Source organism: Oncorhynchus gorbuscha, linkage group LG02, assembly GCF_021184085.1.
Source record: "Oncorhynchus gorbuscha isolate QuinsamMale2020 ecotype Even-year linkage group LG02, OgorEven_v1.0, whole genome shotgun sequence".
Classification (NCBI taxonomy): Eukaryota; Metazoa; Chordata; class Actinopteri; order Salmoniformes; family Salmonidae; genus Oncorhynchus; species Oncorhynchus gorbuscha.
In genome coordinates, this window is record NC_060174.1 from 55,995,120 (window position 1) to 56,019,828 (window position 24,709).

At 44.3% G+C, this 24,709-nt stretch overlaps 1 protein-coding gene across 3 annotated transcripts in view; it reads right to left on the reverse strand.

The window, feature by feature from the left end:
• Window positions 1-16,733, reverse strand: part of LOC124004917 (activating molecule in BECN1-regulated autophagy protein 1B-like) — a 51,531-nt gene extending 34,798 nt beyond the window's left edge. For 2 of the 3 annotated variants that reach the window (XM_046313737.1, XM_046313734.1), the window contains exons 1-7: window positions 16,607-16,714; window positions 6,625-6,852; window positions 4,457-4,515; window positions 4,128-4,311; window positions 3,570-3,742; window positions 3,328-3,394; window positions 1,453-3,164 (exon numbers count right to left, since the gene is read on the reverse strand). In XM_046313737.1, coding sequence (XP_046169693.1) covers window positions 1,453-3,164; window positions 3,328-3,394; window positions 3,570-3,742; window positions 4,128-4,311; window positions 4,457-4,515; window positions 6,625-6,852; window positions 16,607-16,612 — 2,429 coding nt within the window. In that variant the 5' untranslated portion in view covers window positions 16,613-16,714. Of the gene's footprint in view, window positions 1-1,452; window positions 3,165-3,327; window positions 3,395-3,569; window positions 3,743-4,127; window positions 4,312-4,456; window positions 4,516-6,624; window positions 6,853-16,416 lie in introns of all 3 variants that reach the window. The other variant, XM_046313741.1, reaches the window with a different exon arrangement.
• Between the last annotated feature and the right edge of the window lie 7,976 nt (window positions 16,734-24,709).

Below are 24,709 nucleotides of genomic sequence, written 5' to 3' on the forward strand. Positions count from 1 at the left end.
ATTTCCCAAGCTTTAAACATCCCAAGGAGCACTGTGCAAGCGATAATATTGAAATGGAAGGAGTATCAGACCACTGCAAATCTACCAAGACCTGGCCGTCCCTCTAAACTTTCAGCTCATACAAGGAGAAGACTGATCAGAGATGCAGCCAAGAGGCCCATGATCACTCTGGATGAACTGCAGAGATCTACAGCTGAGGTGGGAGACTCTGTCCATAGGACAATCAGTCGTATATTGCACAAATCTGGCCTTTATGGAAGACTGGCAAGAAGAAAGCCATTTCTTAAAGATATCCATAAAAAGTGTCGTTTAAAGTTTGCCACAAGCCACCTGGGAGACACACCAAACATGTGGAAGAAGGTGCTCTGGTCAGATGAAACCAACATTGAACTTTTTGGCAACAATGCAAAACGTTATGTTTGGCGTAAAAGCAACACCCTGAACACACCATCCCCACTGTCAAACATGGTGGTGGCAGCATCATGGTTTGGGCCGGCTTTTCTTCAGCAGGGACAGGGAAGATGGTTAAAAATTGATGGGAAGATGGATGGAGCCAAATACAGGACCATTCTGGAAGAAAACCTGATGGAGTCTGCAAAATACCTGAAACTGGGATGGAGATTTGTCTTCCAACAAGACAATGATCCAAAACATAAAGCAAAATCTACAATGGAATGGTTCAAAAATAAACATATCCAGGTGTTAGAATGGCCAAGTCAAAGTCCATACCTGAATCCAATCGAGAATCTGTGGAAAGAACTGAAAACTGCTGTTCACAAATGCTCTCCATCCAACCTCACTGAGCTCGAGCTGTTTTGCAAGGAGGAATGGGAAAAAATGTCAGTCTCTCGATGTGCAAAACTGATAGAGACATACCCCAAGCGACTTACAGCTGTAATTGCAGCAAAAGGTGGCGCTACAAACTATTAACTTAAGGGCGCTGAATAATTTTGCACACCCAATTTTTCAGTTTTTGATTTGTTAAAAAAGTTTGAAATATCCAATAAATGTCGTTCCACTTCATGATTGTGTCCCACTTGTTGTTGATTCTTCACAAAAGAATACAGTTTTATATCTTTATGTTTGAAGCCTGAAATGTGGCAAAAGGTCGCAAAGCTCAAGGGGGCCAAATACTTTCGCAAGGCACTGTATTTGGACAATATAAGTCTATCACGGAAATACTGCGTAAAGCAGACCAGTAGTCACTTGCTGTAATGTTATCATGCCAGAGTGGATCACTTGATAAAGTGAGACAAGTGGTGTTCAGTAGATACCAAACTGAAGAAAACAGTCTGAAACAAGGTGGTACAATATGAGCTCATTCAATAAGAAATGCTCATTTTCATTTTCAGTTTCAAAATATTTTGTTGCGGTGTGCCCTACTAAACAGGACCCTGATCTGAGCGAAAAACAACACCGCAGAGACTACCAAGGCCTTTCTCATTTCTCTACCTTCTCAGAGAGTCCTCATCCGGGTTATCCACAGGCATTTCCTGGCTTAAGGCCTCTGGTGGTGCGTCGGTGGAGCGGCTGGAGGCGGCCTGGCGATAGACGCGCTCCCACTGGCCTGTCTCCTGGTTGAACACCAGGCCCACTGTCTGCTCCCCGGGCTGGGCCGAGGACGACGCAATGGGGGGGAAGGGCATGGCTGCAACGTGAGGGCCTGGGGAGGGCTGTAGCTCGCTGGGCTCAGGGGGTTGGGCTACCCTCCTCTCCCTCTCTTGGGGATGGGGGTGTGGATCCCGGCTCAGTGATGGTGCATGGGGCTCCTCATAGGCAGGACTGGGGGGCTGCTGCCAGGGAGAGCTGGAGCCCTCCTGCGTGGAGACAGCGGAGGTGGAGGACGCTGGGCTGGTGCGCTCCCAGCGTTGGGAGTCGTGGTTGAAGGTGAGCAGGTTGTGGCAGGCCCGGCAGCGGTTCAGGTGGCCCCGGGAGGAGTGGGCGGCGCTAGAGAAGGGAGGGGGGTTGTTCTCGGTAGGGGCAGGTGGGGGTGGCTGGGGCTGGTAGTGGGAGGACACGGAGGGCCCGGGTCTCTCTGGGTCTATGTTGTTGTTGAGCAGCTCCTGCATCTGCTCCTGGCCGCCCTCCCCTCCCCCGACATCCATGCTGGCGGCCCCCAGCGGCAACTCCAGGTCCTGCAAGCGGTCGAACTCCATGAAGTAGCGGCTAAGATTGCACTGGAGCACATTGCGGAACGAGGCCGGGTTGCTGCGCGTGCCATCCCAGAAAGGGTGGTGCCCACTGCTGGAGCCCACCCCTCCTCCTCCACCACCACCACTTCCTCCTCTCTGATTGGCCACAGGGCTGGGGCCAAGTTCGGCGCCCGGCTGCAGGGGGAAGCCTCGTCCCTCGGTGGCGGAGGTGTAGACGGGGGACTGGGAGGAGCCGTCTTGCTGCCGCAGCACTGACAGCAGGCTGACAGAGGATGAGCTGGTCCGGGGGGGCAGCATCCCACCCCCAACACCACCCATACCCCCTCCACTGCTCCCTCCACTTCCGGCCCCGCTCTCTGAGCTTCTCATGTTTAGCAGGCTGCGTGTCCAGTCAGGTCCGGGCAGAGGGCGGGATGAGGGTTGGTGTTGGTGGTTGGCGGGCGGGGGCAACAGCTGCTGGCTCAGGGGCTGGCTGGCCACGTGGGTGGTAGGCACGGCGCGGTGCAGGGAGCTGCCGGCACTGTAGTAGACTGTAGTGAAGGCCGAGGGCCGCTGCTGGGCTCCAGTGGGCTCTGAAGGCTGCCGGGGCTCTGTACGGGCCGAAAAGGTGGAGGCGTGGGGGGCTGGCTGAGAGGCCACCTGGGGAAGCTCGGGGTGGTCAACAGGCCTGGAGGTGGAGGGACCCTCCCCCAGAGAAGGGCTGCGGTTGGCCATGCAGCGGCTGCAGAGGCACACCATGCCCAGGTGCTGGGTGCAACCTGGGTAGGGCAGTCCACGGTCCTGCGAGGCTGGGTACTGGCCCAAAGGCATGCTGGGAGGCTCACCGCTGCCCTCCCCGCCAGGGCGGGAAGCATCCCCCCCAGCCTGTGCCCCCGATGAGCGCGATGACAGGATGTGCAGGAAGTTGTGGAGGATTGGCGTGCGGCGTACAGGCTGGGAGGGCAGGAAGGAGCGCTGGCGGAAGTGGGGCATCTCCACACTGTCCATGGGGACCTCGGACTCATCATCATTCTACAGAACATATTAGGGTACAGTCATGTTGAATGTTTAAGGGTATTAGGGTACAGCCATGTTTTTAAGGCTTTGAGCAGATTCTTTCATTTCTAGACAGAAAACAATGTGCCTTATTCCCAACTCAGCATGACGTTCAGGCACTAAGCGACGAATGACTCACCTGCTGGTTGGAGGGGTTCACAATAGCCGTCAGAAGATTGTGCCCCAAAGGATCAAACCTCACCAACCTGAGAGAGATGGAGCAAACCATACAACATGTTCACTACACTGGGGGTTGTTGCATGTGAATGGAACATAAATGTTTAGACATTTTGTACATATTTAAAATCCATCTTCCCGAAATATGTCACACAGAATGAAATAGAACACAATATAAATAATTGTGCCTAAATGGTGTCCCACCTGACTCTTTCAGTCTCACTGCCGGTTTTGACCACGGCGAAGGGCTCGGGCCGACTCCAGTCCCAGAAGTGTATCTCATTGTTGGTGGCGATGAGGAGGAGCTGGGCGGTGGGGTGGAAGGTAAGGGAGGCAATGGCAACGTTGCTCTCTGTGAACCAGCTCTCACTGCCACCCTGCAGAAACAAACACAAGAAGGGGGTTTAATAGAGAAAGAAACAAGAACTGTACGGCAATACTGGATAGAAAACATTTGCCTGATGTTTGCCTGATGATCACTGCTGTGATCAGGGTTTATCAACTAGGCAACCAATAGCAAAACATTGAAGATGGAAAAGTTTCCTTATGACGCCTGGAGCCGCCACAAACCAGTCAGACAAAGGAGAGTTCCCTGGGGTACACCTCAACATTTACTTCTGTCGAGACTGTGCTGTGTATGGGAGTCTTACAACCTAACATAACAATACAATATACCAATAGAACTTAGCAAGCAGGGACCTGAAACTTGTCCTATTCATCTTAATAGGGGCCTGTCTGTGTTTTAGAAAAGGCACCACTTACATGCAGGTCCCAGATGCGGACCTCTCCGTCAAGGCACCCGGAGGCCACCAGGCCGGGGATGGTGGGGTGAAAGGTCACACACCAGGGTGTGCGGCGGTGGCCCACGAGCGAATGCAGGCACTTTCCAGTCTTCACCTCCGTGATGTAGATGTTGTGGTTGACGTGAGTGGAAGCCATGAGGGTCCTATCAGAGTGGATAGAAGAGGGGGAGAGAGAAAACAGGTGCATGGAGTGAATGGTACTGCTGCTGTTATAATGTTAAAGGAAGCCCTGCCTCTAAAATGCGCTCATGAATCGATTCATGCGGCTGGGTCAGTTGAGTTCCTTACCGGTCTGGGCTGAAGGCCAACAGGAATGTGGAGCGAGGGCTATCTGGCAGCTCTACTTTCTGTGTGAGGCAACAAACATCACTTAACACCAGAGCCTTACATGGAGGTAGCACATTGATTATTAAAAGCACAAAATGACAAACACAAAATAGACAGGTTTTTTAAACTTATGACTTGATTCAAGTCGAATTATGATGCATTAACTTCATATTATTAGGGATTTTGAAGAACAGCCAGCCCCCAAATAGACTGAAGATGATAAAGATAAGCACAGGACATTGTTTCCATGGTGACCAGTTACATCAATTGTATAATGCACTCCAGATCAAAACGCCTTCTGCAGCAAGTGGGCAGCGAGAGATGGATCGCCTACTACTATTCCATATCTGTTGAAACTAGGGCTGGGCGGTATATACCGTATTTTATGATATAGCGTAATGATGCAGTGACCGGTTTGGGTTTTTCTTTACCGGTATTTGAATGTTTGGTTTGTTAAATGTGACACGCCATGTGTAATGTACATTTTTATAGTTTACTTCGCTACTTGAGTCATCCACACAGACCTAGAAACGCCCCCTGTCATTCAATGAGCGCATTTGATGTTCCTCAACCACGAGACACTTGTGTTCAGTCTGCACGGTCAATGCAGCACATTGCACAATGTTGATGACAACAATGCTGTTTTCACTTTGCTTCTTAATAGAACTCTACTAGTGTTCTAGAATGACTCTATTAGTTTGTGTTTCTTACATCAGCAAACAGCTAGTTTGTCATTTCTTAGCAAGTTGCCCTGAATCTTGTGAGACGCTAATTGTTAGCGAGCTAGCTAATAAAGCCTGATAACACCAGTGATGGTGTAGACTTAAATCAGCATGTTGTTTGTGCAACAGTATCTTCTAAGTCAAAGAGGAATATGCAAAGCAAGAATATGTTAGCTACATAAGTAGCCCGAGGAAACACTTATCAACACTTTGTTCCTACCCTGTCACAATAACTCCCTGGCATTTTTTTTAGTTGTCATCTCAAACAACACTGTATTCAAAGTGACAACTATTATATTCAAAATATAGAATTAGAATAGTCATTCTATTTCCATCATTCCAACAGTTTTTCTCTAATCCGCAAGTCAAATCACAATTGCAACATTTGGTAAAAAATAAGTCCGAGATTATTTGCTCATATCGTGCAGCCTTACGTGGCAGTGTGGAAATGATCTCAATTGAGCAGTGGTGTAAAGTACTTTAGTACTTGAAAGTATTTTTACTTAAGTATTTTTGGGGGGTATCTGTACTTTACTTTAATATTTATTTATTTTTTTGACAACTTTTACTTCACTCTACATTCCTAAAGAAAATACTGTACCGTTTACTCCATGCATTTTCCCTGACACCTAAAAGTACTCGTTACATTTTCAATGCTTAGCAGGACAGGAAATTGCTCCAATTCGCTCACTTGTCAAGAGAACATCCCTGGTGATCTACTGCCTCTGATCTGGAGGACTCACTAAACACAAATGCTTTGTTTGTTAATTATGTCTGAGTGTTGGAGTGTCCCCCTGGCTATAGATAAATACATTTAAAAAACAAGGAAATCGTGCCATCTGGTTTGCTTAATATAAGGAATTTTAAATTATTTATACTTTTACTTTTGATACTTAAGTACATTTTACCGATTACATTTACTTTTGATTACTTAAGTATATTTAAAACCAAATACTTTCAGATTTTACTCAATAAATATTTTACTGGGTGACTTTCACTTTTACTTGAGTAATTTTATATTAACGTCTCTTTACTTATACTCATGTATGACAATTGGGTACTTTTTCCACCACTATAATTGAGTGCAGGAATGGCAGAAATGATAAAAGTGCTGAAATGTATTTTAGTTGAAGTTGAATTGAACAGTATAAAACAATCAGAATGGAGAAATCACTTAGAATGTGTGTGAGTTGCCACCCTAGGATCACTCACTACTCATAAAGCAAATGTAGAACTTTTATTATTCAAAAACTTTTTAAAAACATTTTTAAAAATACCATCATTACTGTCCAATTTTTAAAAAATACTGTGATATAATATTTTGGCCATATCGCCCAGCCCCAGTTGAAACCAAAGCAATTTTGACATATCTCTTTACTGGGATAATGGGTCGTCTTCGGCTGTTACCTGACTCTGCCATTTCATCCAGCGGACCTTCTCCTCCACCATCTGCTGCAGGAGGCGCTGGGAGCCAAAGGCCTGCGAGCCGCGCTCCCGGGTGGACAGGATTCGCACAGAGTTCCTTTGATGACTAGAGGCCATGGTTCTCCTCCTGTACAGGCCGGGGCCACACCACTGCTCTCTGCCTGCTCTAGGGAGAGTCACTTCTACTGCTGCTAGCTCGCCATGCAGAGGCTGGGGAGGGAAGAGAGTGCCAAGAAGGAGATCGTAGTTAGTTGTTGTGTGTGCAGGCATAGGTTTTGCACAGGGAAAGAGAAGGAAAAAAAGAGGGTTGCCTAGTAGTTTACTTTATTGAAAAGTAACAGAAAATTAGAGTTTGACAGAGGACCACATTGAAGATCATGAGGGTGTGTGCTGTGTGATGTGAGGGGGCAGTTCTAGGCCTGAACTTTATTAGTAGCATGATTGGCAAAGATAGCCCATTATGTAAACTGACAGCTAGAGGCAGCATTCCCCAATGAGTGCATTGGAACTATTTAGGAGATCAGTACTAAAATATTGTGTGTCCTTAAATAAAAACATGCAAGTTTGCAGCTCTCTGGCTAGCATACACATGTAGCCAAAGCTAAAACCTCACATCTGGAAGGTTGCCTAAACGGTGCACTGTTTTACAATTTTGTCATGTTTTGGTTCCAAATTGGCAAAACACCACTGCCAATGCGAAACAGTACAGCTTTAGCACTCCCTTAACCCATAAGAGTCTAAACCCCATCTAAGCCAGGGGATGGGGTAATACTAAGCTATATGGAAATGTTTTAGGAATGTCACAGCGAGGATAATCTTGCTATTTGAATTTATAGACCCCTTGAAGTATCAAAATAACATGAAAAATTATTTGATGAATAATTATTTGGGCCTTACCACTGTTAGCCCATTCAAACAAATTGAATAACATAATCACTACATGGAATAACATAGTCCCCCCCAAATAAATACAAAGGAAGTTTGTTCTGAAGTGTTTATCCTATATCTGAGAGATTAAGTTGAAGTCGGAAGTTTACATACACCGAGGTTGGAGTCATTAAAACGTGTTAAAACAGATTATTTCACGTATAATTCACAGTTCCAGTGGGTCAGAAGTTTACATACACTAAATTGACTGTGCCATTAAACAGCTTGGAAAATTCCAGAAAATGATGTCATGGCTTTAGAAGCTTCTGGTAGCCTAAATGACATCATTTGAGTCAATTGGAGGTGTACCTTCAATTGTGGTCCTTCTGTAGTTCAGTTGGTAGAGCATGGCGCTTGTAACACCAGGGTAGTGGGTTCGATCCCCGGGACCACCCATACGTAGAATGTATGCACACATGACTGTAAGTCGCTTTGGATAAAAGCGTCTGCTAAATGGCATATATTATTATATTATTACCTGTGGATGTATTTCAAGGCCTACCTTCAAACTCTGTACCTCTTTGCATGACATCAAGGGAAAATCAAAAGAAATCATCCAAGACTTCAGAAAAAAATTGTAGACCTCCACAAGTCTGGTTCATCCAAGGGAGCATCTGTACAAACAATAGTACGCAAGTATAAACACCATGGGACCACGCAGTCGTCATACCGCTCAAGAAGGAGACGTTTTCTGTCTCCTAGAGATGAACGTACTTTGGTGAGAAAAGTGCAAATCAATCCCAGAACAACAGCAAATGACCTTGGTAAGATGCTGGAGGAAACAGGTACAAAAGTATCTATATCCTTTACGGACATAACCTGAAAGGCCCGCTCAGCAAGGAAGGAGCCACTGCTCCAAAACAGCCATAGAAAAGCCAGACTACAGTGTGCAACTGCAAAAATAGAACTGTTTGGCCATAATGACCATCATTATGTTTGGAGGAAAAATGGGGAGGCTTGCAAGCTGAAGAACAAAATCCCAACAGTGAAGCACGGGGGTGGCAGCATCATGTTGTGGGGGTGCTTTGCTGCAGGAGCGACTGGTGCACTTCACAAAATACATGGCATCATGATAGGAAAATTATGTGGATATATTGAAGCAACATATTAAGACATCAGTCGGGAAGTTAAAGCTTGGTCGGTCGCAAATGGGTCTTCCAAAAGGACAATGACCCCAAGCATACTTCCAAAGTTGTGGCAAAACGGCTTTAAGGACAACAAAATCAAGGTATTTGAGTGGCCATCACAAAGCCCTGACCTCAGTCCTATAGAAAATGTGGGCAGAATTGAAAAGGCGTGTGCGAGCAAGGAGTACAAACCTGACTCAGTTACACCAGCTCTGTCAGAAGGAATGGGCCAAAATTTACTCAACTTTTTGTGGGAAGCCGGTGGAAGGCTACCCAAAACATTTTACCCAAGTTAAACAATGTAAATGCAATGCTACCAAGTACTACTTGAGTGTATGTAAACTTATGACCCACTGGGAATGTGGTGAAAGAAATTATTATTATTATTATTCTGACATTTTCCATTCTTAAAATAAAGTGGTGATCCTAAATGACCTAAGACAGGGAGTTTTTACTAGGATTATTATTGTTAGGAATTGTGAAAAACTGAGTTTAAATGTATTTGGCTAAGGTGTATGTAAACTTACGACTTCAACTGTATAAGAAAGTTTTTATTTTTAAGATCTTATTTTGGGCACTAAACAGTCTCCATATATACAGTGGGGCAAAGAAGTATTTAGTCAGCCACCAGTTGTGCAAGTTCTCCCACTTAAAAAGATGAGAGAGGCATGTAATTTTCATCATAGGTACACTTCAACTATGACAGACAAAAAGAAAAAAAAAAAAAAATCAAGAAAATCACATTGTATGATGTTTTATTAATTTATTTGCAAATCATGGTGGAAAATAAGTATTTGGTCAATAACAAAAGTTTATCTCAATACTTTTTACCCTTTGTTGGCAATGACAGAGGTCAAATGTTTTCTGTAAGTCTTCACAAGGTTTTCACACACTGTTGCTGGTATTTTAGCCCATTCCTCCATGCAGATCTCCTCTAGAGCAGTGATGTTTTGGGGCTGTTGCTGGGCAACACGGACTTTCAACTCCCTCCACAGATTTTCTATGGGGTTGAGATCTGGAGACTGGCTAGGCCACTCCAGGACCTTGAAATGCTTCGTCCTTTGTTGCCCGGGCGGTGTGTTTGGGATCATTGTCATGCTGAAAGACCCAGCCACGTTTCATCTTCAATGCCCTTGTTGATGGAAGGAGGTTTTCACTTAAAATCTCACGATACATGGCCCCATTCATTCTTTCCTTTACACGGATCAGTCGTCCTGGTCCCTTTGCAGAAAAACAGCCCCAAAGCATGATGTTTCCACCCCCATGATTCACAGTAGGTATGGTGTTCTTTGGATGCAACTCAGCATTCTTTGTCCTCCAAACACGACGAGTTGAGTTATTACCAAAAAGTTATATTTTGGTTTCATCTGACCATATGACATTCTCCCAATCTTCTTCTGGATCATCCAAATGCTCTCTAGCTAACTTTAGACTGGCCTGGACATGTACTGGCTTAAGCAGGGGGGGCACGTCTGGCACTGCAGGATTTGAGTCCCTGGCGGCGTAGTGTGTTACTGATGGTAGGCTTTGTTACTTTGGTCCCAGCTCTCTGCAGGTCATTCACTAGGTCCCCCCGTGTGGTTCTGGGATTTTTGCTCGCCGTTTTTGTGATCATTTTGACCCCACGGGGTGAGATCTTGCGTGGAGCCCCAGATCGAGGGAGATTATCAGTGATCTTGTATGTCTTCTCATTTCCTAATAATTGCTCCCACATCTATTTCTTCAAACCAAGCTGCTTACCTATTGCAGATTCAGTCTTCCCAGCCTGGTGCAGGTCTACAATTTTGTTTCTGGTGTCCTTTGACAGCTCTTTGGTCTTGGCCATAGTGGAGTTTGGAGTGTGACTGTTTGAGGTTGTGGACAGGTGTCTTTTATACTGATAACAAGTTCAAACAGGTGCCATTAATACAGGTAATGAGTGGAGGACAGAGGAGCCTCTTAAAAAAGAAGTTACAGGTCTGTGAGAGCCAGAAATCTTGCTTGTTTGTAGGTGACCAAATACTTATTTTACACCATCATTTGCAAATAAATTCATTAAAAATCACACAATGTGATTTTCTGGATTTTTTTCTTCTCATTTGTAGTTCATAGTTGAAGTGTACTACCTATGATGAAAATTACAGGCCTCTCTCGTATTTTTAAGTGGGAGAACTTGCACAACTGGTGGCTGACTAAATACTTTTTTGCCCCACTGTACCTCCATTCATTTTGTTCAACTGGTACCGCGGGACCTTCATTCAAGTCTTGTGAGGCCCGTGGGCGTCCTAGAGAAAAACATGTACGTGTTCGGGAGAGTCTCACCTTTACACAGAGGGGTCATATTAGGGTGTAGCCCAAAATGTTCAGACCCTACTGACAGAAGTTGGCAGATCGGCTGTACAAACTGCAGACGAGTCACAAGACGCTTGTGGGGTCATGGAGCAAAACGGAGAACACCACTGTGTTTGAGAGTCATCTTTCCATAGAAGGGTCATAGTTTGTAGGCCAAACTATTCAGACGCTAAAGAGGATTCTGTGAGAAGACCGATTTTCGGGATGTCTCATGGTCTGACAAACACCACTCTAGCTCTGTCACCGCAAATACAGAAGTGTTACATAGGCGGACGCAGTGGATTGAGACGCATCCAATGCCACAAAAAAAAACAGATCTCTCTAGCTTAAAATGAAAGATTTTTAAGGAATATTTTATTATTATGCTAATTAGATTTCCGGGTGGGCGTGGACATCAACCTTAGGGTTGAAGCCCCAAGGCATTTTAAACAAGGGGAACATTTTTCCAACACTGGGGTGGGAGATTTTCCTATAAACAAAGATGACCAACACAAGAGTCCGATTGGGAATACACAATCCTTGGCAGGCCTCAACATTCATTTAAAACCATGACCGGTGGGCCTAATTGGAATTCCAAGTAAGACAGACATCCAAATCGGGTCCAAACACAGATCATTGTGCTATGGAATATTGTATTCCAGGACTCCAAAAAGTGGTGTTTCATCAACTCTCTCTGTGGTTAGACTGATGTAAATTACAATCCAAGATGGAACAACTGGGGTTGTATTTGAAGGGCCAGTGATATATGTATTTGTGCCAAGTATGAGTCTATGGTGATGAGTCTCAAAAACAGACTTTGAAGAGTCCGGTGATTTCTCAAAGTGCACACCATATGTTTAAAAAGCAACCCGAATACACGACACCACTTGCACTACAAACTATGTGTCCATGTACTTGGTAAAGTTCATGATGCCCAGTACCAGTGGAAGCAAAATAGCCCCATAACATCAAAGATCCACCCCTATATTTTACAGTAGGTGGTTGCTGGAGATTCGAAAACAGGGGTGCTGTTTACCTTGACATGTTTTCATGTTACTTTTTAAACAATATCTTTGTCTGTCCAATTGTGTTACTATAAAACAATATACACTGAACAAAAATATAAACACAACAAGTGCTGGTTCCATTTTTTATGAGCTGAAGTAAAAGATCCCAGAGATTTTTCATACGCACAAAAAGATTATCTCTCAAATGTTGTGCACAAGTTTGTTTACATCCTTTGTCAAGATAATACATCCAACTGACAGGTGTGGCATATCAAGAAGCTGATTAAACAGCATGATCATTACACAGGTGTATCTTGTGCTGGGGAAAAATAAAAGGCCACTAAAATGTGCAGTTTTGTCACGTAACACAATGCCACAGATGTCTCAAGTTTGAGGGGGCATGCAATTGACATGCTGACTGCAGTAATGTCCACCAGAGATTTTTCCAAAGAACTGAATGTAAATTTCTCTACCATAAGCCACCTCAAACTAAATTTGGCAGTACGTCCAACCGGCCTCACAAGCGTGAACCATGCCAACCCAGGACATCTACATCCGGCTTCTTCACCTGTGGGATCGCTTTTTTGGCTGGGCTTGTCTCCCAAGTGCCTGGGCCTATGCCCTCCCAGGCCCACCCATGGCTTCACCCCTGCCCAGTCATGTGAAATTCATAGATTAGGGCCTAATTTATTTATTTCAATTGACCGATTTCTTTACATTAACTGTAACTCAGAAAAATCTTGAAATTGTTGCGTTCATGTTTTTGTTCAGTATAACGTCACCAATTTCTTTTAACATACAATATAGTTCCGTATTTAAATGATTAATGTTATAGTATTTTTTGCTCAATGGCAAAAATTTGAGGTGACTGTACATGATAAATATGTACAATATTGGAAATTATTTTCAGTGTTGGATTTCAAAACCATCTGGATATTAACTATAGAAATTAAGATCTACATGTGCATTAGTAACCAAAACACTAATATGAAAAATATTTCTGGCGAATCAAACGGGAGGATTAAAAATAAAATAAAAACATGTACTTTGATAAGAGATCAAGTTGATCTGTAGCTTATATGGATCGTGAGCTATTGAAAATTAGACCCATCACAGTATATATTCATGCAAAATCAGTTCAATAAAAAATTGCATTTTCTAATGGGCGTACCTATGGGCGGGGAAGGTCTGAAACCCAACATCAAGTGGTTTTTAGGTGTATATGTCAATTGTACTGGAAGCTATTTAAAATTTGATCTGAACGTGAATTAACCCTTTACACTTGTACCCGTAAGTGAGGGAAATACTGTAAATGAAGAGGACTCTGTATTTTGAAAGATGAGATGTTGAGGATTATAATAAATACCGCTTTGATGTCATACAAGCAAGCCAAACACCTGGGAATCCAAATGTGAACTTCACATTCCCATATCATAAAACATGTCATAAACGGTGTGAACATTTATGATCACTGTTTGATGATTTGTAACAAGATGACAGATAACAGATTGTGATTTATAATGGGCCGTTGGATTATGTAAACAATAGTAATTGTGTAATTGCAGGGATTCAGGTTTGTGTTCCAAACGAAACTACAAGTGTGCTTGCTCTAGTTCCTCAGTGGCACATCTAGGAGAACAAAAAAATAATAAAAAATACAAATAAAAGCACCTTAAAGTTGAAGACTCTTCTTTGAGTCACAAAAGTGCATTGAAATTAATTAGGAACTGGGCACACTTGGTGTGTGGCCACTTGGAGACACCAGTTAGTCCTCTCACTCAAACCCTTGTCATTTTTTTGCCTTATGTTGCACATACCCCAGATTTTCCAGGAATATTATTGAATGATCTACTGTTCCAGATGAGTAGGAGTCAAAATAAGAATACTGGAAGAAAGAGACCCACACACTGTCGAAAAAAAGGAATAGATCCAAAATTGAGGCTTGAATCCAAAATAAGTATGTTCATTGAAACATGGTGTCTCCAAAAAATGTATTATAGTGCTAGAAGGTGCATAAATAAAAAGTGAAAACAATGTGTTTCTTTGGGCATCGTGTTTCAATGAACATCCTTATTTTGCATTCAAGCCTCAATTTTGGAACTATTCCATTTTTCGACAGTGTGCGGGTCTTTATTTCTTCGAGATATTTGTTTCATGTTACTGATTGTATCTATAGCAATTTTTGTTACTTCACATTGTGGTTTTACATCTCTAGTTTACCTTGATAGGAAGCTTTTGAAAGGTATCCTTGTAAATGGTTCAAATATATCACCCTTAGTAGTTAGCGGTACCTAATAAAAATGCTGGGCCCTTCAGCGACTGGGGGCCCTATGCAGTGTGTATAATCTTGATATAGGGCTAAACCTCAGGAATGGAATGCAGGGAAAGCAGCGAACTCTGAAAGAAGCATGGCCGATGGAAAAGTTAGGAACATGTCTGAAACCAATAGCACGTCGGGAGAAGATGAGAGCACAGACAAGGATGAAGGAGGATGTGGAACATGAATTAGGAGGTGGAAATTAAGAAGAATGGGAAAGGAACAAAGTTGGGATGGGAAAGAAGACGCCTAGTGTTGAGAATACCTCATATCTGTTGGGAGTCTGGTTTCTGGGAGGGTTGGGGCCCAAATTGACAAATTCGTTGGAAGTATCCAAGATGGTGGAGAGAAGTGGAAATAAAGGTGGTCAGGAGGATTGGGTTGGCCTTGATTTTTTTGTGTTTCTGCTGAACAGAAGAAGCTTGTTTTAGAATCCCAGGCGAATGGATGGCTGTGCTTTGAGCTAAGGAGAAGAGCACCTGTCAAGGCATTCATTTCCGGGGTCTCGGAAGAAGTAGGCATCAAAGTGCTGAAGAGTATTCATGGAGCGGTTGATGCACTTAGGATTTTTGAGTTGATGGCAAGAAAGAAAAGTGTTTATTCTTGTGTTTTTTTGTGGAGTCACTCCCGACCCGAGTAAACCTGGTAAGAGCTTTTATTTCCAGGCTTTTATTTTGCAGTGTAAATTGTGTACTGTGGAATGTTTGGACATGTACAAAATGTCTGCAGGTGGAAGGTGTGGAAAAGAAGTCCATGGTGAATGTAATGAAGAAACCGTGTAAAGTGTTGCAGCTGTGGTGGAAATCTTCAGAGTGCCTGTCGAGGTCGAAAGAGAATGAAGTTGACAAAGTCAGAGCCGTTCCGAGCATTTCACATGTAGAGGTGATCCAAATGGTTGAGGGAAATGAATGATTCTTCTAAGGACTCCATGGAGTTGGATAGGCATTCACTGCAGGCTGCAGAGTTGGCCTCCCACCAGCAGAAGCCAGAGATATTACATGTAAAGAAGGTGAACTTTGATATTTATGGAAAATGGTGATCAACGGCATAGCTAAAGTGGAGGGAAGATTTACATAATTGTGGATGTGGCCGAGCAGTTCCTGGGACTAATGGATTTCAAGGAGTTATCACTGCTGTTGCGAGCAGTGCTACCCTCTCAAGCCCAAGAGCCTGGGGAGGGAGCTATTGAAGAAATGGGAGATTTTTGTAAAAAAAAAAAAAAAGTGTATCTGGATTACACCCCCAATCACTGTATGGAGTTTGTTTGTTTTACCCTTGGACAGTTGGTGGCGGTAATGCACCATAAACATTGGATGCCAACCTTTGTTAAAACCCCACTGAAGAGAAATGTGATTGCAACAACAACAAAATGCATACACGCAATCACCGGTATTGCACTTTTTCGATGGTCCCTAACCACCGGGAGCGCCAGAAAGCAGCATATTTCATCCTTGCTGGCTCGGAAAGAGTGGGACCATCGGTTAAAAAAAATATATATAAAAAAATACAAATAAACTCTACCGTCATCCTAGGACCTTCCGTTAGAGAGCTATTGACGACCGTGCTCCAAATATCGAAAGCAAAAACCGCTGCGGTCAGCTTGCTAATGTTAGCTAACTCAAGACATGGTTATGAAACTAGGGCTAACCAACGAGCTAGAAAAGGGTCAGCTAATCAACCAAGTAGTCAAAAACAAAGTTAGCAAGCAAATATTAGCTCGATGGAAAACTAAACTACGTGTCATATTCGGTGGACAAACACAACCAATCCTTTCAAAATGATAGCTAGCAACCAGAAACCCAGCGAATTGCAAATGTTTTTTCATAACTTCCGTTCGCTAATTTGTCAGACTCTGCGTGTGTGGCTATCCAGGGAAAACGGCTAACTAGCAATGTTAACCCGCTAAACTTGGTAAATAGCCAATACAAAAAAAAGCTGCTAAAGTTAGCTAGGAGGGGGTAGCTAGCAATCCCAAGTGCCAGTCCCGGATATTAGCATAACTACCTAGCTATACAAGTATTTTAACACATACACATATGAGACCTAACAAACAATCTGCTAAAAGTCTACAGAGGCCATGGCCTACCTTTATTTATTGTATTTCTGTTGAAATTTGTCATCGTAGGCGGACAAACTTAAGCTAGCTGAGATTAGCTAGCTGATTCGCTAGCAAGCACAAATGTACGGGGAGTACTGGCTACACTTAGCTTTGACACATTCATGCATTTACCAATATGATTGACAAATAACAATCTAGTATACTTGCGATTGATTACATTCATATCCTCTGGAAAAGCTATTTCAACATAATTTCTTGCATGGCGCTAATTCGTTGTACTAGCTATCCGTATACTGTTTCCCAGTTTAGGAAACAGACAGTCACATGAGCAGAGCCCAGATCGCAAAGAATACAAGAGTGAACCGATGCGCTAAAACATGAATGAGATTGTTATTTGCCGGTGCCTCTATTTATTTAATCATGTTTACTACAATGACTTGATTTGCAGTCAATTATCAAACATCCTAATGTAAAGAAACCTACTTTTTTATTTGTACTATTATTTATATAAATTACATTTGAAATAAATGTATTTTACTGAGGCTGCGTGGAGGAGTCCCCCTTTCTGTCCAATGAGGTCATTTCTGGAGACTATAAGCACCGCTTTTGGCTCAAGAACACTACCAGAGGCAAACACTTCTTTATAGGCACACAACCCATTTTTATTATCAAAAGATAAGTGGCAATGTAAAAGACAGCTCAAACAGAGACATGACTGAAATACATTTAATGTATTTTCTAGCCTGCATTTCATGTATTGCAGTTAGTTCCTCTAGTCTAGACCCCTGTTACACCATTCAGTGCAGGACATCATTTTATAATTTAGAGTAGTGTTTCCCAAACTCGGGCCTGCCAACCTCAAGGGGTGCACATTTCGTTTTTTTGCCCTAGCACTAGGCAGCTAATTCAAATAATCAAAGCTTGATGATTACTTGATTATTTGAATCAGCTGTGTAGTGCTATGGCAAAACAAAAAAACGTGCACCCCTTGCAGTCCCAAGGACATATGATTTTGATTTAGAGACATCTGGGGAAATCATATTGTTTACTAAACTATGCTGACAGACTTATTTTGGATTTCTGTATAATAGTTTTGTAGACTGTTGGTTACAACAAATAACACATTATCACTTACAAAAAAACAGTGCTCTTATACAGATCCAAATCAAATTTGATTTATCACATACACATGGTTAGCAGATGTTAATGCGAGTGTAGCGAAATGATTGTGCTTCTAGTTCCGACCATGCAGTAATATCTAACAAGTAATCTAACCTAACAATTTCATAACAACTACCTTATACACACAAATGTAAAGGAATGAATAAGAATATGTACATAAAAATATATGAATGAGTGATGGCCGAACAGCATAGGCAAGATGCAGTAGATGGTATGAGATGAGTAATGTAGGGTATGTAAACATTATAAAAAGTGGCATTGTTTAAAGTGGCTAGTGATGCATTTATTACATCATTTTTTCCATTATTAAAGTGGCTGGAGTTGAGTCAGTACATTGGAAGCAGCCACTCAATGTTAGTATCAGTGCCGTAGCAATATGGCGTATTCTAAACAGACAAACACACACAGAAGCAATTTACGCACACACACACAATATGAACAACGGGCAAATAATGCTTACCTGAATTGAGCTAAAGGTAAAATCTGCGAACATTTCGGGGCCATGGGATCTGGGGGGTCAGGGGTGGTTTTCCAGGCATTAGAATGACAACCCAACTCGGGATGAGGAGGGGTTTTCGCAGGTGGAATAGTAGGGACCAAATGGAGGTTTACTTAATAGTAGCAATGCAAATATCATGGTACAGCTATATAGACCCTCAATCATCATGTTCCTTTTTAATGATACATTTACAAACATATAGTATGATAAATAGAATTGAAACTTGTGTCTAATTATGATAATTTGTGAAATAAGTATAGCCAGTTACAATTGTAATGGCTTAGCAGATAACAAGAAAAGACAATCAGTATTTACCAGGCTAAAAGAGAAGGAATATAATATCTATTGTTTACAGAAAACTCATTCAACAATTTTAGATGAAGTTTTGTGGAAAAATAACTATTTCTCCCATAGGCAAAGAAATTAAAAAGGGGTGATGATATTAATTAACAGTCATTTTGATCCAAATGTGCAAATTGTCCAAACAGATCATCAAGGTAGATGGATTATTTTAAATATGTTATTGGACAATAAACAGATATGGCTATATGGTCCAAATAATGATGATCCAAGCTTTAAAAATATATATAAAAATTTATCAACACTACAAGCAACACTAGACTATTATTATGGTGGGGGATTTTAATACAGTTTTAAATACCTCTATGGACAGTAAAGGAAATCACACTACAAACTATCACTTTCAGGCACTTAAGGAAATCATGAATGTCATGGATATATTGGAATTAGTGGATATATGGAGGATTAAATACCCTGAACTAGATATACATGGCAGAGGCTTAATCAACCAAGTCATCTTGATTACTTTCTTATGTCATTCTCTCTGGCACAAAAAGTGTTGATAGGGGACAGAATGCGGTCGGATCATCACATAATTGGTATATACATTACTCTTACAGAATTTCCACATGGGCGAGGATATTGGAAATTTAATCAAAGCCAACTGGATGATAACTTGTTTATAAATGATTCTGTCCTAGTTATAACTGACTTTTTCCGACATAACATAGGTACAGCAGATCCCCTTATTGTATTATGACACTTTTAAATGTGCCTTTGGAGGCCATGCAATTCAGTACTCATCTACAAAACAAAACAAATGTAGGTCAAAAGAGTCCATATTAACAAAGGAAATTGAAGGACTAACAGTACAGATAGATAACAATAAAAACTGTGCCATAGAGACGCAAAAAAAGTTAGAGGAAAAACAAAAAGAAATGGAGGAAGTTATTCAAGAATGATCCAGTGTAATATACACTGCTCAAAAAAAATAAATGGAACACTTAAACAACACAATGTAACTCCAAGTCAATCAGACTTCTGTGAAATCAAACTGTCCACTTAGGAAGCAACACCGATTGACAATACATTTCACATGCTGTTGTGCAAATGGAATAGACAACAGGTGGAAATTATAGGCAATTAGCAAGACACCCCCAATAAAGGAATGGTTCTGCAGGTGATGAACAGAGACCACTTCTCAGTTCCTATGCTTCCTGGCTGATGCTTTGGTCACTTTTGAATGCTGGCGGTGCTTTCACTCTAGCAGTAGCATGAGACGGAGTCTACAACCCACACAAGTGGCTCAGGTAGTGCAGCTCATCCAGGATGGCACATCAATGGGAGCTGTGGCAAGAAGGTTTGCTGTGTCTGTCAGCGTAGTGTCCAAAGCATGGAGGCGCTACCAGGAGACAGGCCAGTACATCAGGAGACGTGGAGGAGGCCGTAGGAGGGCACAACCCAGCAGCAGGACCGCTACCTCCGCCGTTGTGCAAGGAGGAGCACTGCCAGAGCTCTGCAAAATGACCTCCAGCAGGCCACAAATGTGCATGTGTCTGCTCAAACGGTCAGAAACACACTCCATGAGGGTGGTATGAGGGCCCAACGTCCACAGGTGGGGGTTGTGCTTACAGCCCAACACCGTGCAGGACGTTTGGCATTTGCCAGAGAACACCAAGATTGGCAAATTCGCCACTGGTGCCCTGTGCTCTTCACAGATGAAAGCAGGTTCACACTGAGCACATGTGACAAACGTGACAGAGTCTGGAGACGCCGTGGAGAACGTTCTGCTGCCTGCAACATCCTCCAGCATGACCGGTTTGATGGGTCAGTCATGGTGTGGGGTGGCATTTCTTTGGGGGGCCACACAGCCCTCCTCCTAGCCTGACTGCCATTAGGTACCGAGATGAGATCCTCAGACCCCTTGTGAGACCATATGCTGGTGCGGTTGGCCCTGGGTTCCTCCTAATGCAGGACAATGCTAGACATCATGTGGCTGGAGTTTGTCAGCAGTTCCTGCAAGAGGAAGGCATTGATGCTATGGACTGGCCCGCCCATTCCCCAGACCTGAATCCAATTGAGCACATCTGGGACATCATGTCTCGCTTCATCCACCAACGTCGCGTTGCACCACAGACTGTCCAGGATTTGGCGGATGCTTTAGTCCAGGTCTGGGAGGAGATCCCGCCACCTCATCAGGAGCATGCCCCGGCGTCGTATAGGCACGTGGAGGCCACATACACTACTGAGCCTCATTTTGACCTGTTGTCTTCAACAGGCGTGTAGTGTTTGGGAGCACGGTGAGGGAATCTACTAATGTCAGTAGTGTCACACCCTGACCTTAGAGAGACATTTTATTTCTCTAATAGGTTAGGTCGGGGTGTGATGTGGGGTGGGCATTCTATGTTTTTGTATTTCCGGGTTGGAGCGAGTGGTCGCATCGGCACTTCGCTCCCGCAGGTAGTATAACTTTTTCATTACACTTCATTACATTTCATTATATTTCATTATAGCACAACGGTTTGATTTGTCTAATCTTAGCAATTTCTTCTCAGCTAGCTACATAGCCGTCTTTGTATCAAAGATAATTGCGTAATTATCGTATTTCGCCGTCCTAACGTAGTCTTCACTAGCCAGCTAGCTAACGTCCACTGATTAGCTGCACTGGAGAAACTATTACACTCAACTGAACGACTTGATTAGTGTAGTGTTAGTTAGCTACATAGCTGTCTTTGCTGTCTTCGTATCTTCGTATCCAAGATAATTGTGTTGTTTAGGTTTAGAGTGTGTAGTCTTAGAGTGATTATCTTAATTTACCGAGGTTAGCTAGCCAGCTATTTTTCGTCCTTAACGTAGGAGACTCTGCTAGCTAGCCAACAGCTAGCCAACGTTTACCGAATAGGCTCACAACCCGGTCGCATTCACAGGTAGTATCACATTTTCATTTCATTTAATTACAGTACAACGGTTTGATTTGTTTGATCGTAGCTAGCTACATAGCTAGCTACATAGCCGTCTTTGTATCAAAGATAACTGTGTAGTCTAGAGCGATTTTCTAGGTTAGCTAGCCAGCTATTGTCGTTCTTTTAACGCAACGTAACGTAAACAACACTACTAGCTAGCCAGCTAGCCCCCGAATAGCAGCACTGCAGAAACTATTACACTCAACGGAACGACTTGATTAGTGTAGTGTCAACAACGCACCCACTGCCAGCTAGCCTACTTCAGCAGTACTGTATCATTTTAATCATTTTAGTCAATAAGATTCTTGCTACGTAAGCTTAACTTTCTGAACATTCGAGACGTGTAGTCCACTTGTCATTCCAATCTCCTTTGCATTAGCGAAGCCTCTTCTGTAGCCTGTCAACTATGTGTCTGTTTATCCCTGTTCTCTCCTCTCTGCACAGACCATACAAACGCTCCACACCGCGTGGCCGCGGCCATCCTAATCTGGTGGTCCCAGCACGCACGACCCACGTGGAGTTCCAGGTCTCCGGTAGCCTCTGGAACTGCCAATCTGCGGTCAACAAGGCAGAGTTCATCTCAGCCTATGCCTCCCTCCAGTCCCTCGACTTCTTGGCACTGACGGAAACATGGATCACCACAGACAACACTGCTACTCCTACTGCTCTCTCTTCATCCGCCCACGTGTTCTCGCACACCCCGAGAGCTTCTGGTCAGCGGGGTGGTGGCACCGGGATCCTCATCTCTCCCAAGTGGTCATTCTCTCTTTCTCCCCTTACCCATCTGTCTATCGCCTCCTTTGAATTCCATGCTGTCACAGTTACCAGCCCTTTCAAGCTTAACATCCTTATCATTTATCGCCCTCCAGGTTCCCTCGGAGAGTTCATCAATGAGCTTGATGCCTTGATAAGCTCCTTTCCTGAGGACGGCTCACCTCTCACAGTTCTGGGCGACTTTAACCTCCCCACGTCTACCTTTGACTCATTCCTCTCTACCTCCTTCTTTCCACTCCTCTCCTCTTTTGACCTCACCCTCTCACCTTCCCCCTACTCACAAGGCAGGCAATACGCTCGACCTCATCTTTACTAGATGCTGTTCTTCCACTAACCTCATTGCAACTCCCCTCCAAGTCTCCGACCACTACCTTGTATCCTTTTCCCTCTCGCTCTCATCCAACACCTCCCACACTGCCCCTACTCGGATGGTATCGCGCCGTCCCAACCTTCGCTCTCTCTCCCCCGCTACTCTCTCCTCTTCCATCCTATCATCTCTTCTCTCCGCTCAAACCTTCTCCAACCTATCTCCTGATTCTGCCTCCTCAACCCTCCTCTCCTCCCTCTCTGCATCATTTGACTCTCTATGTCACCTATCCTCCAGGCCGGCTCGGTCCTCCCCTCCCGCTCCGTGGCTCGATGACTCATTGCGAGCTCACAGAACAGGGCTCCGGGCAGCAGAGCGGAAATGGAGGAAAACTCGCCTCCCTGCGGACCTGGCATCCTTTCACTCCCTCCTCTCTACATTTTCCTCCTCTGTCTCTGCTGCTAAAGCCACTTTCTACCACGCTAAATTCCAAGCATCTGCCTCTAACCCTAGGAAGCTCTTTGCCACCTTCTCCTCCCTCCTGAATCCTCCCCCCCCCCTCCTCCCTCTCTGCAGATGACTTTGTCAACCATTTTGAAAAGAAGGTTGACGACATCCGATCCTCGTTTGCTAAGTCAAACGACACCGCTGGTTCTGCTCACACTGCCCTACCCTGTGCTCTGACCTCTTTCTCCCCTCTCTCTCCAGATGAAATCTCGCGTCTTGTGACGGCCGGCCGCCCAACAACCTGCCCGCTTGACCCTATCCCCTCCTCTCTTCTCCAGACTATTTCCGGAGACCTTCTCCCTTACCTCACCTCGCTCATCAACTCATCCCTGACCGCTGGCTACGTCCCTTCCGTCTTCAAGAGAGCGAGAGTTGCACCCCTTCTGAAAAAACCTACACTCGATCCCTCCGATGTCAACAATTACAGACCAGTATCCCTTCTTTCTTTTCTCTCCAACTCTTGAACGTGCCGTCCTTGGCCAGCTTTCCCGCTATCTCTCTCTGAATGACCTTCTTGATCCAAATCAGTCAGGTTTCAAGACTAGTCATTCAACTGAGACTGCTCTTCTCTGTATCACGGAGGCGCTCCGCACTGCTAAAGCTAACTCTCTCTCCTCTGCTCTCATCCTTCTAGACCTATCGGCTGCCTTCGATACTGTGAACCATCAGATCCTCCTCTCCACCCTCTCCGAGTTGGGCATCTCCGGCGCGGCCCACACTTGGATTGCGTCCTACCTGACAGGTCGCTCCTACCAGGTGGTGTGGCGAGAATCTGTCTCCTCACCACGCGCTCTCACCACTGGTGTCCCCCAGGGCTCTGTTCTAGGCCCTCTCCTATTCTCGCTATACACCAAGTCACTTGGCTCTGTCATAACCTCACATGGTCTCTCCTATCATTGCTATGCAGACGACACACAACTAATCTTCTCCTTTCCCCCTTCTGATGACCAGGTGGCGAATCGCATCTCTGCATGTCTGGCAGACATATCAGTGTGGATGACGGATCACCACCTCAAGCTGAACCTCGGCAAGACGGAGCTGCTCTTCCTCCTGGGGAAGGACTGCCCGTTCCATGATCTCGCCATCACGGTTGACAACTCCATTGTGTCCTCCTCCCAGAGCGCTAAGAACCTTGGCGTGATCCTGGACAACACCCTGTCGTTCTCAACCAACATCAAGGCGGTGGCCCGTTCCTGTAGGTTCATGCTCTACAACATCCGCAGAGTACGACCCTGCCTCACACAGGAAGCGGAGCAGGTCCTAATCCAGGCACTTGTCATCTCCCGTCTGGATTACTGCAACTCGCTGTTGGCTGGGCTCCCTGCCTGTGTCATGTTTGTCATTTATTGTCATGTCTTGTCCCTGTGCTCCCCATGCTATTCGTTTCCCTCTGCTGGTCTTGTTTGGTTCTATCCCTCTCTCTCCCCCTCCCTCTCTCACTCTCTCGCTCTCTCTTCTCTCTGTCGTTCCGTTCCTGCTCCCAGCTGTTCCTATTCCCCTAATCATCATTTAGTCTTCCCACACCTGTTCCCGATCCTTTCCCCTGATTAGAGTCCCTATTTATTCCTTTATGAGCCGTTCCTGTCCCGTCGGTTCCTTGTATTGTATTCACCATGCCGTGATTGCGTTTCGCCCTGTCCTGTCGTGTTTTTGCCGTGATTGTGTATCACCCTGTCCTGTCGTGTTTTGTGCCTTCATCAGATGCTGCGTGTGAGCAGGTGTCTCAGTCGACTACGGCCTGCGCCTACCCGAAGCGACCTGCAGTCTGTGGCCGCTTCTCCAGTTGTT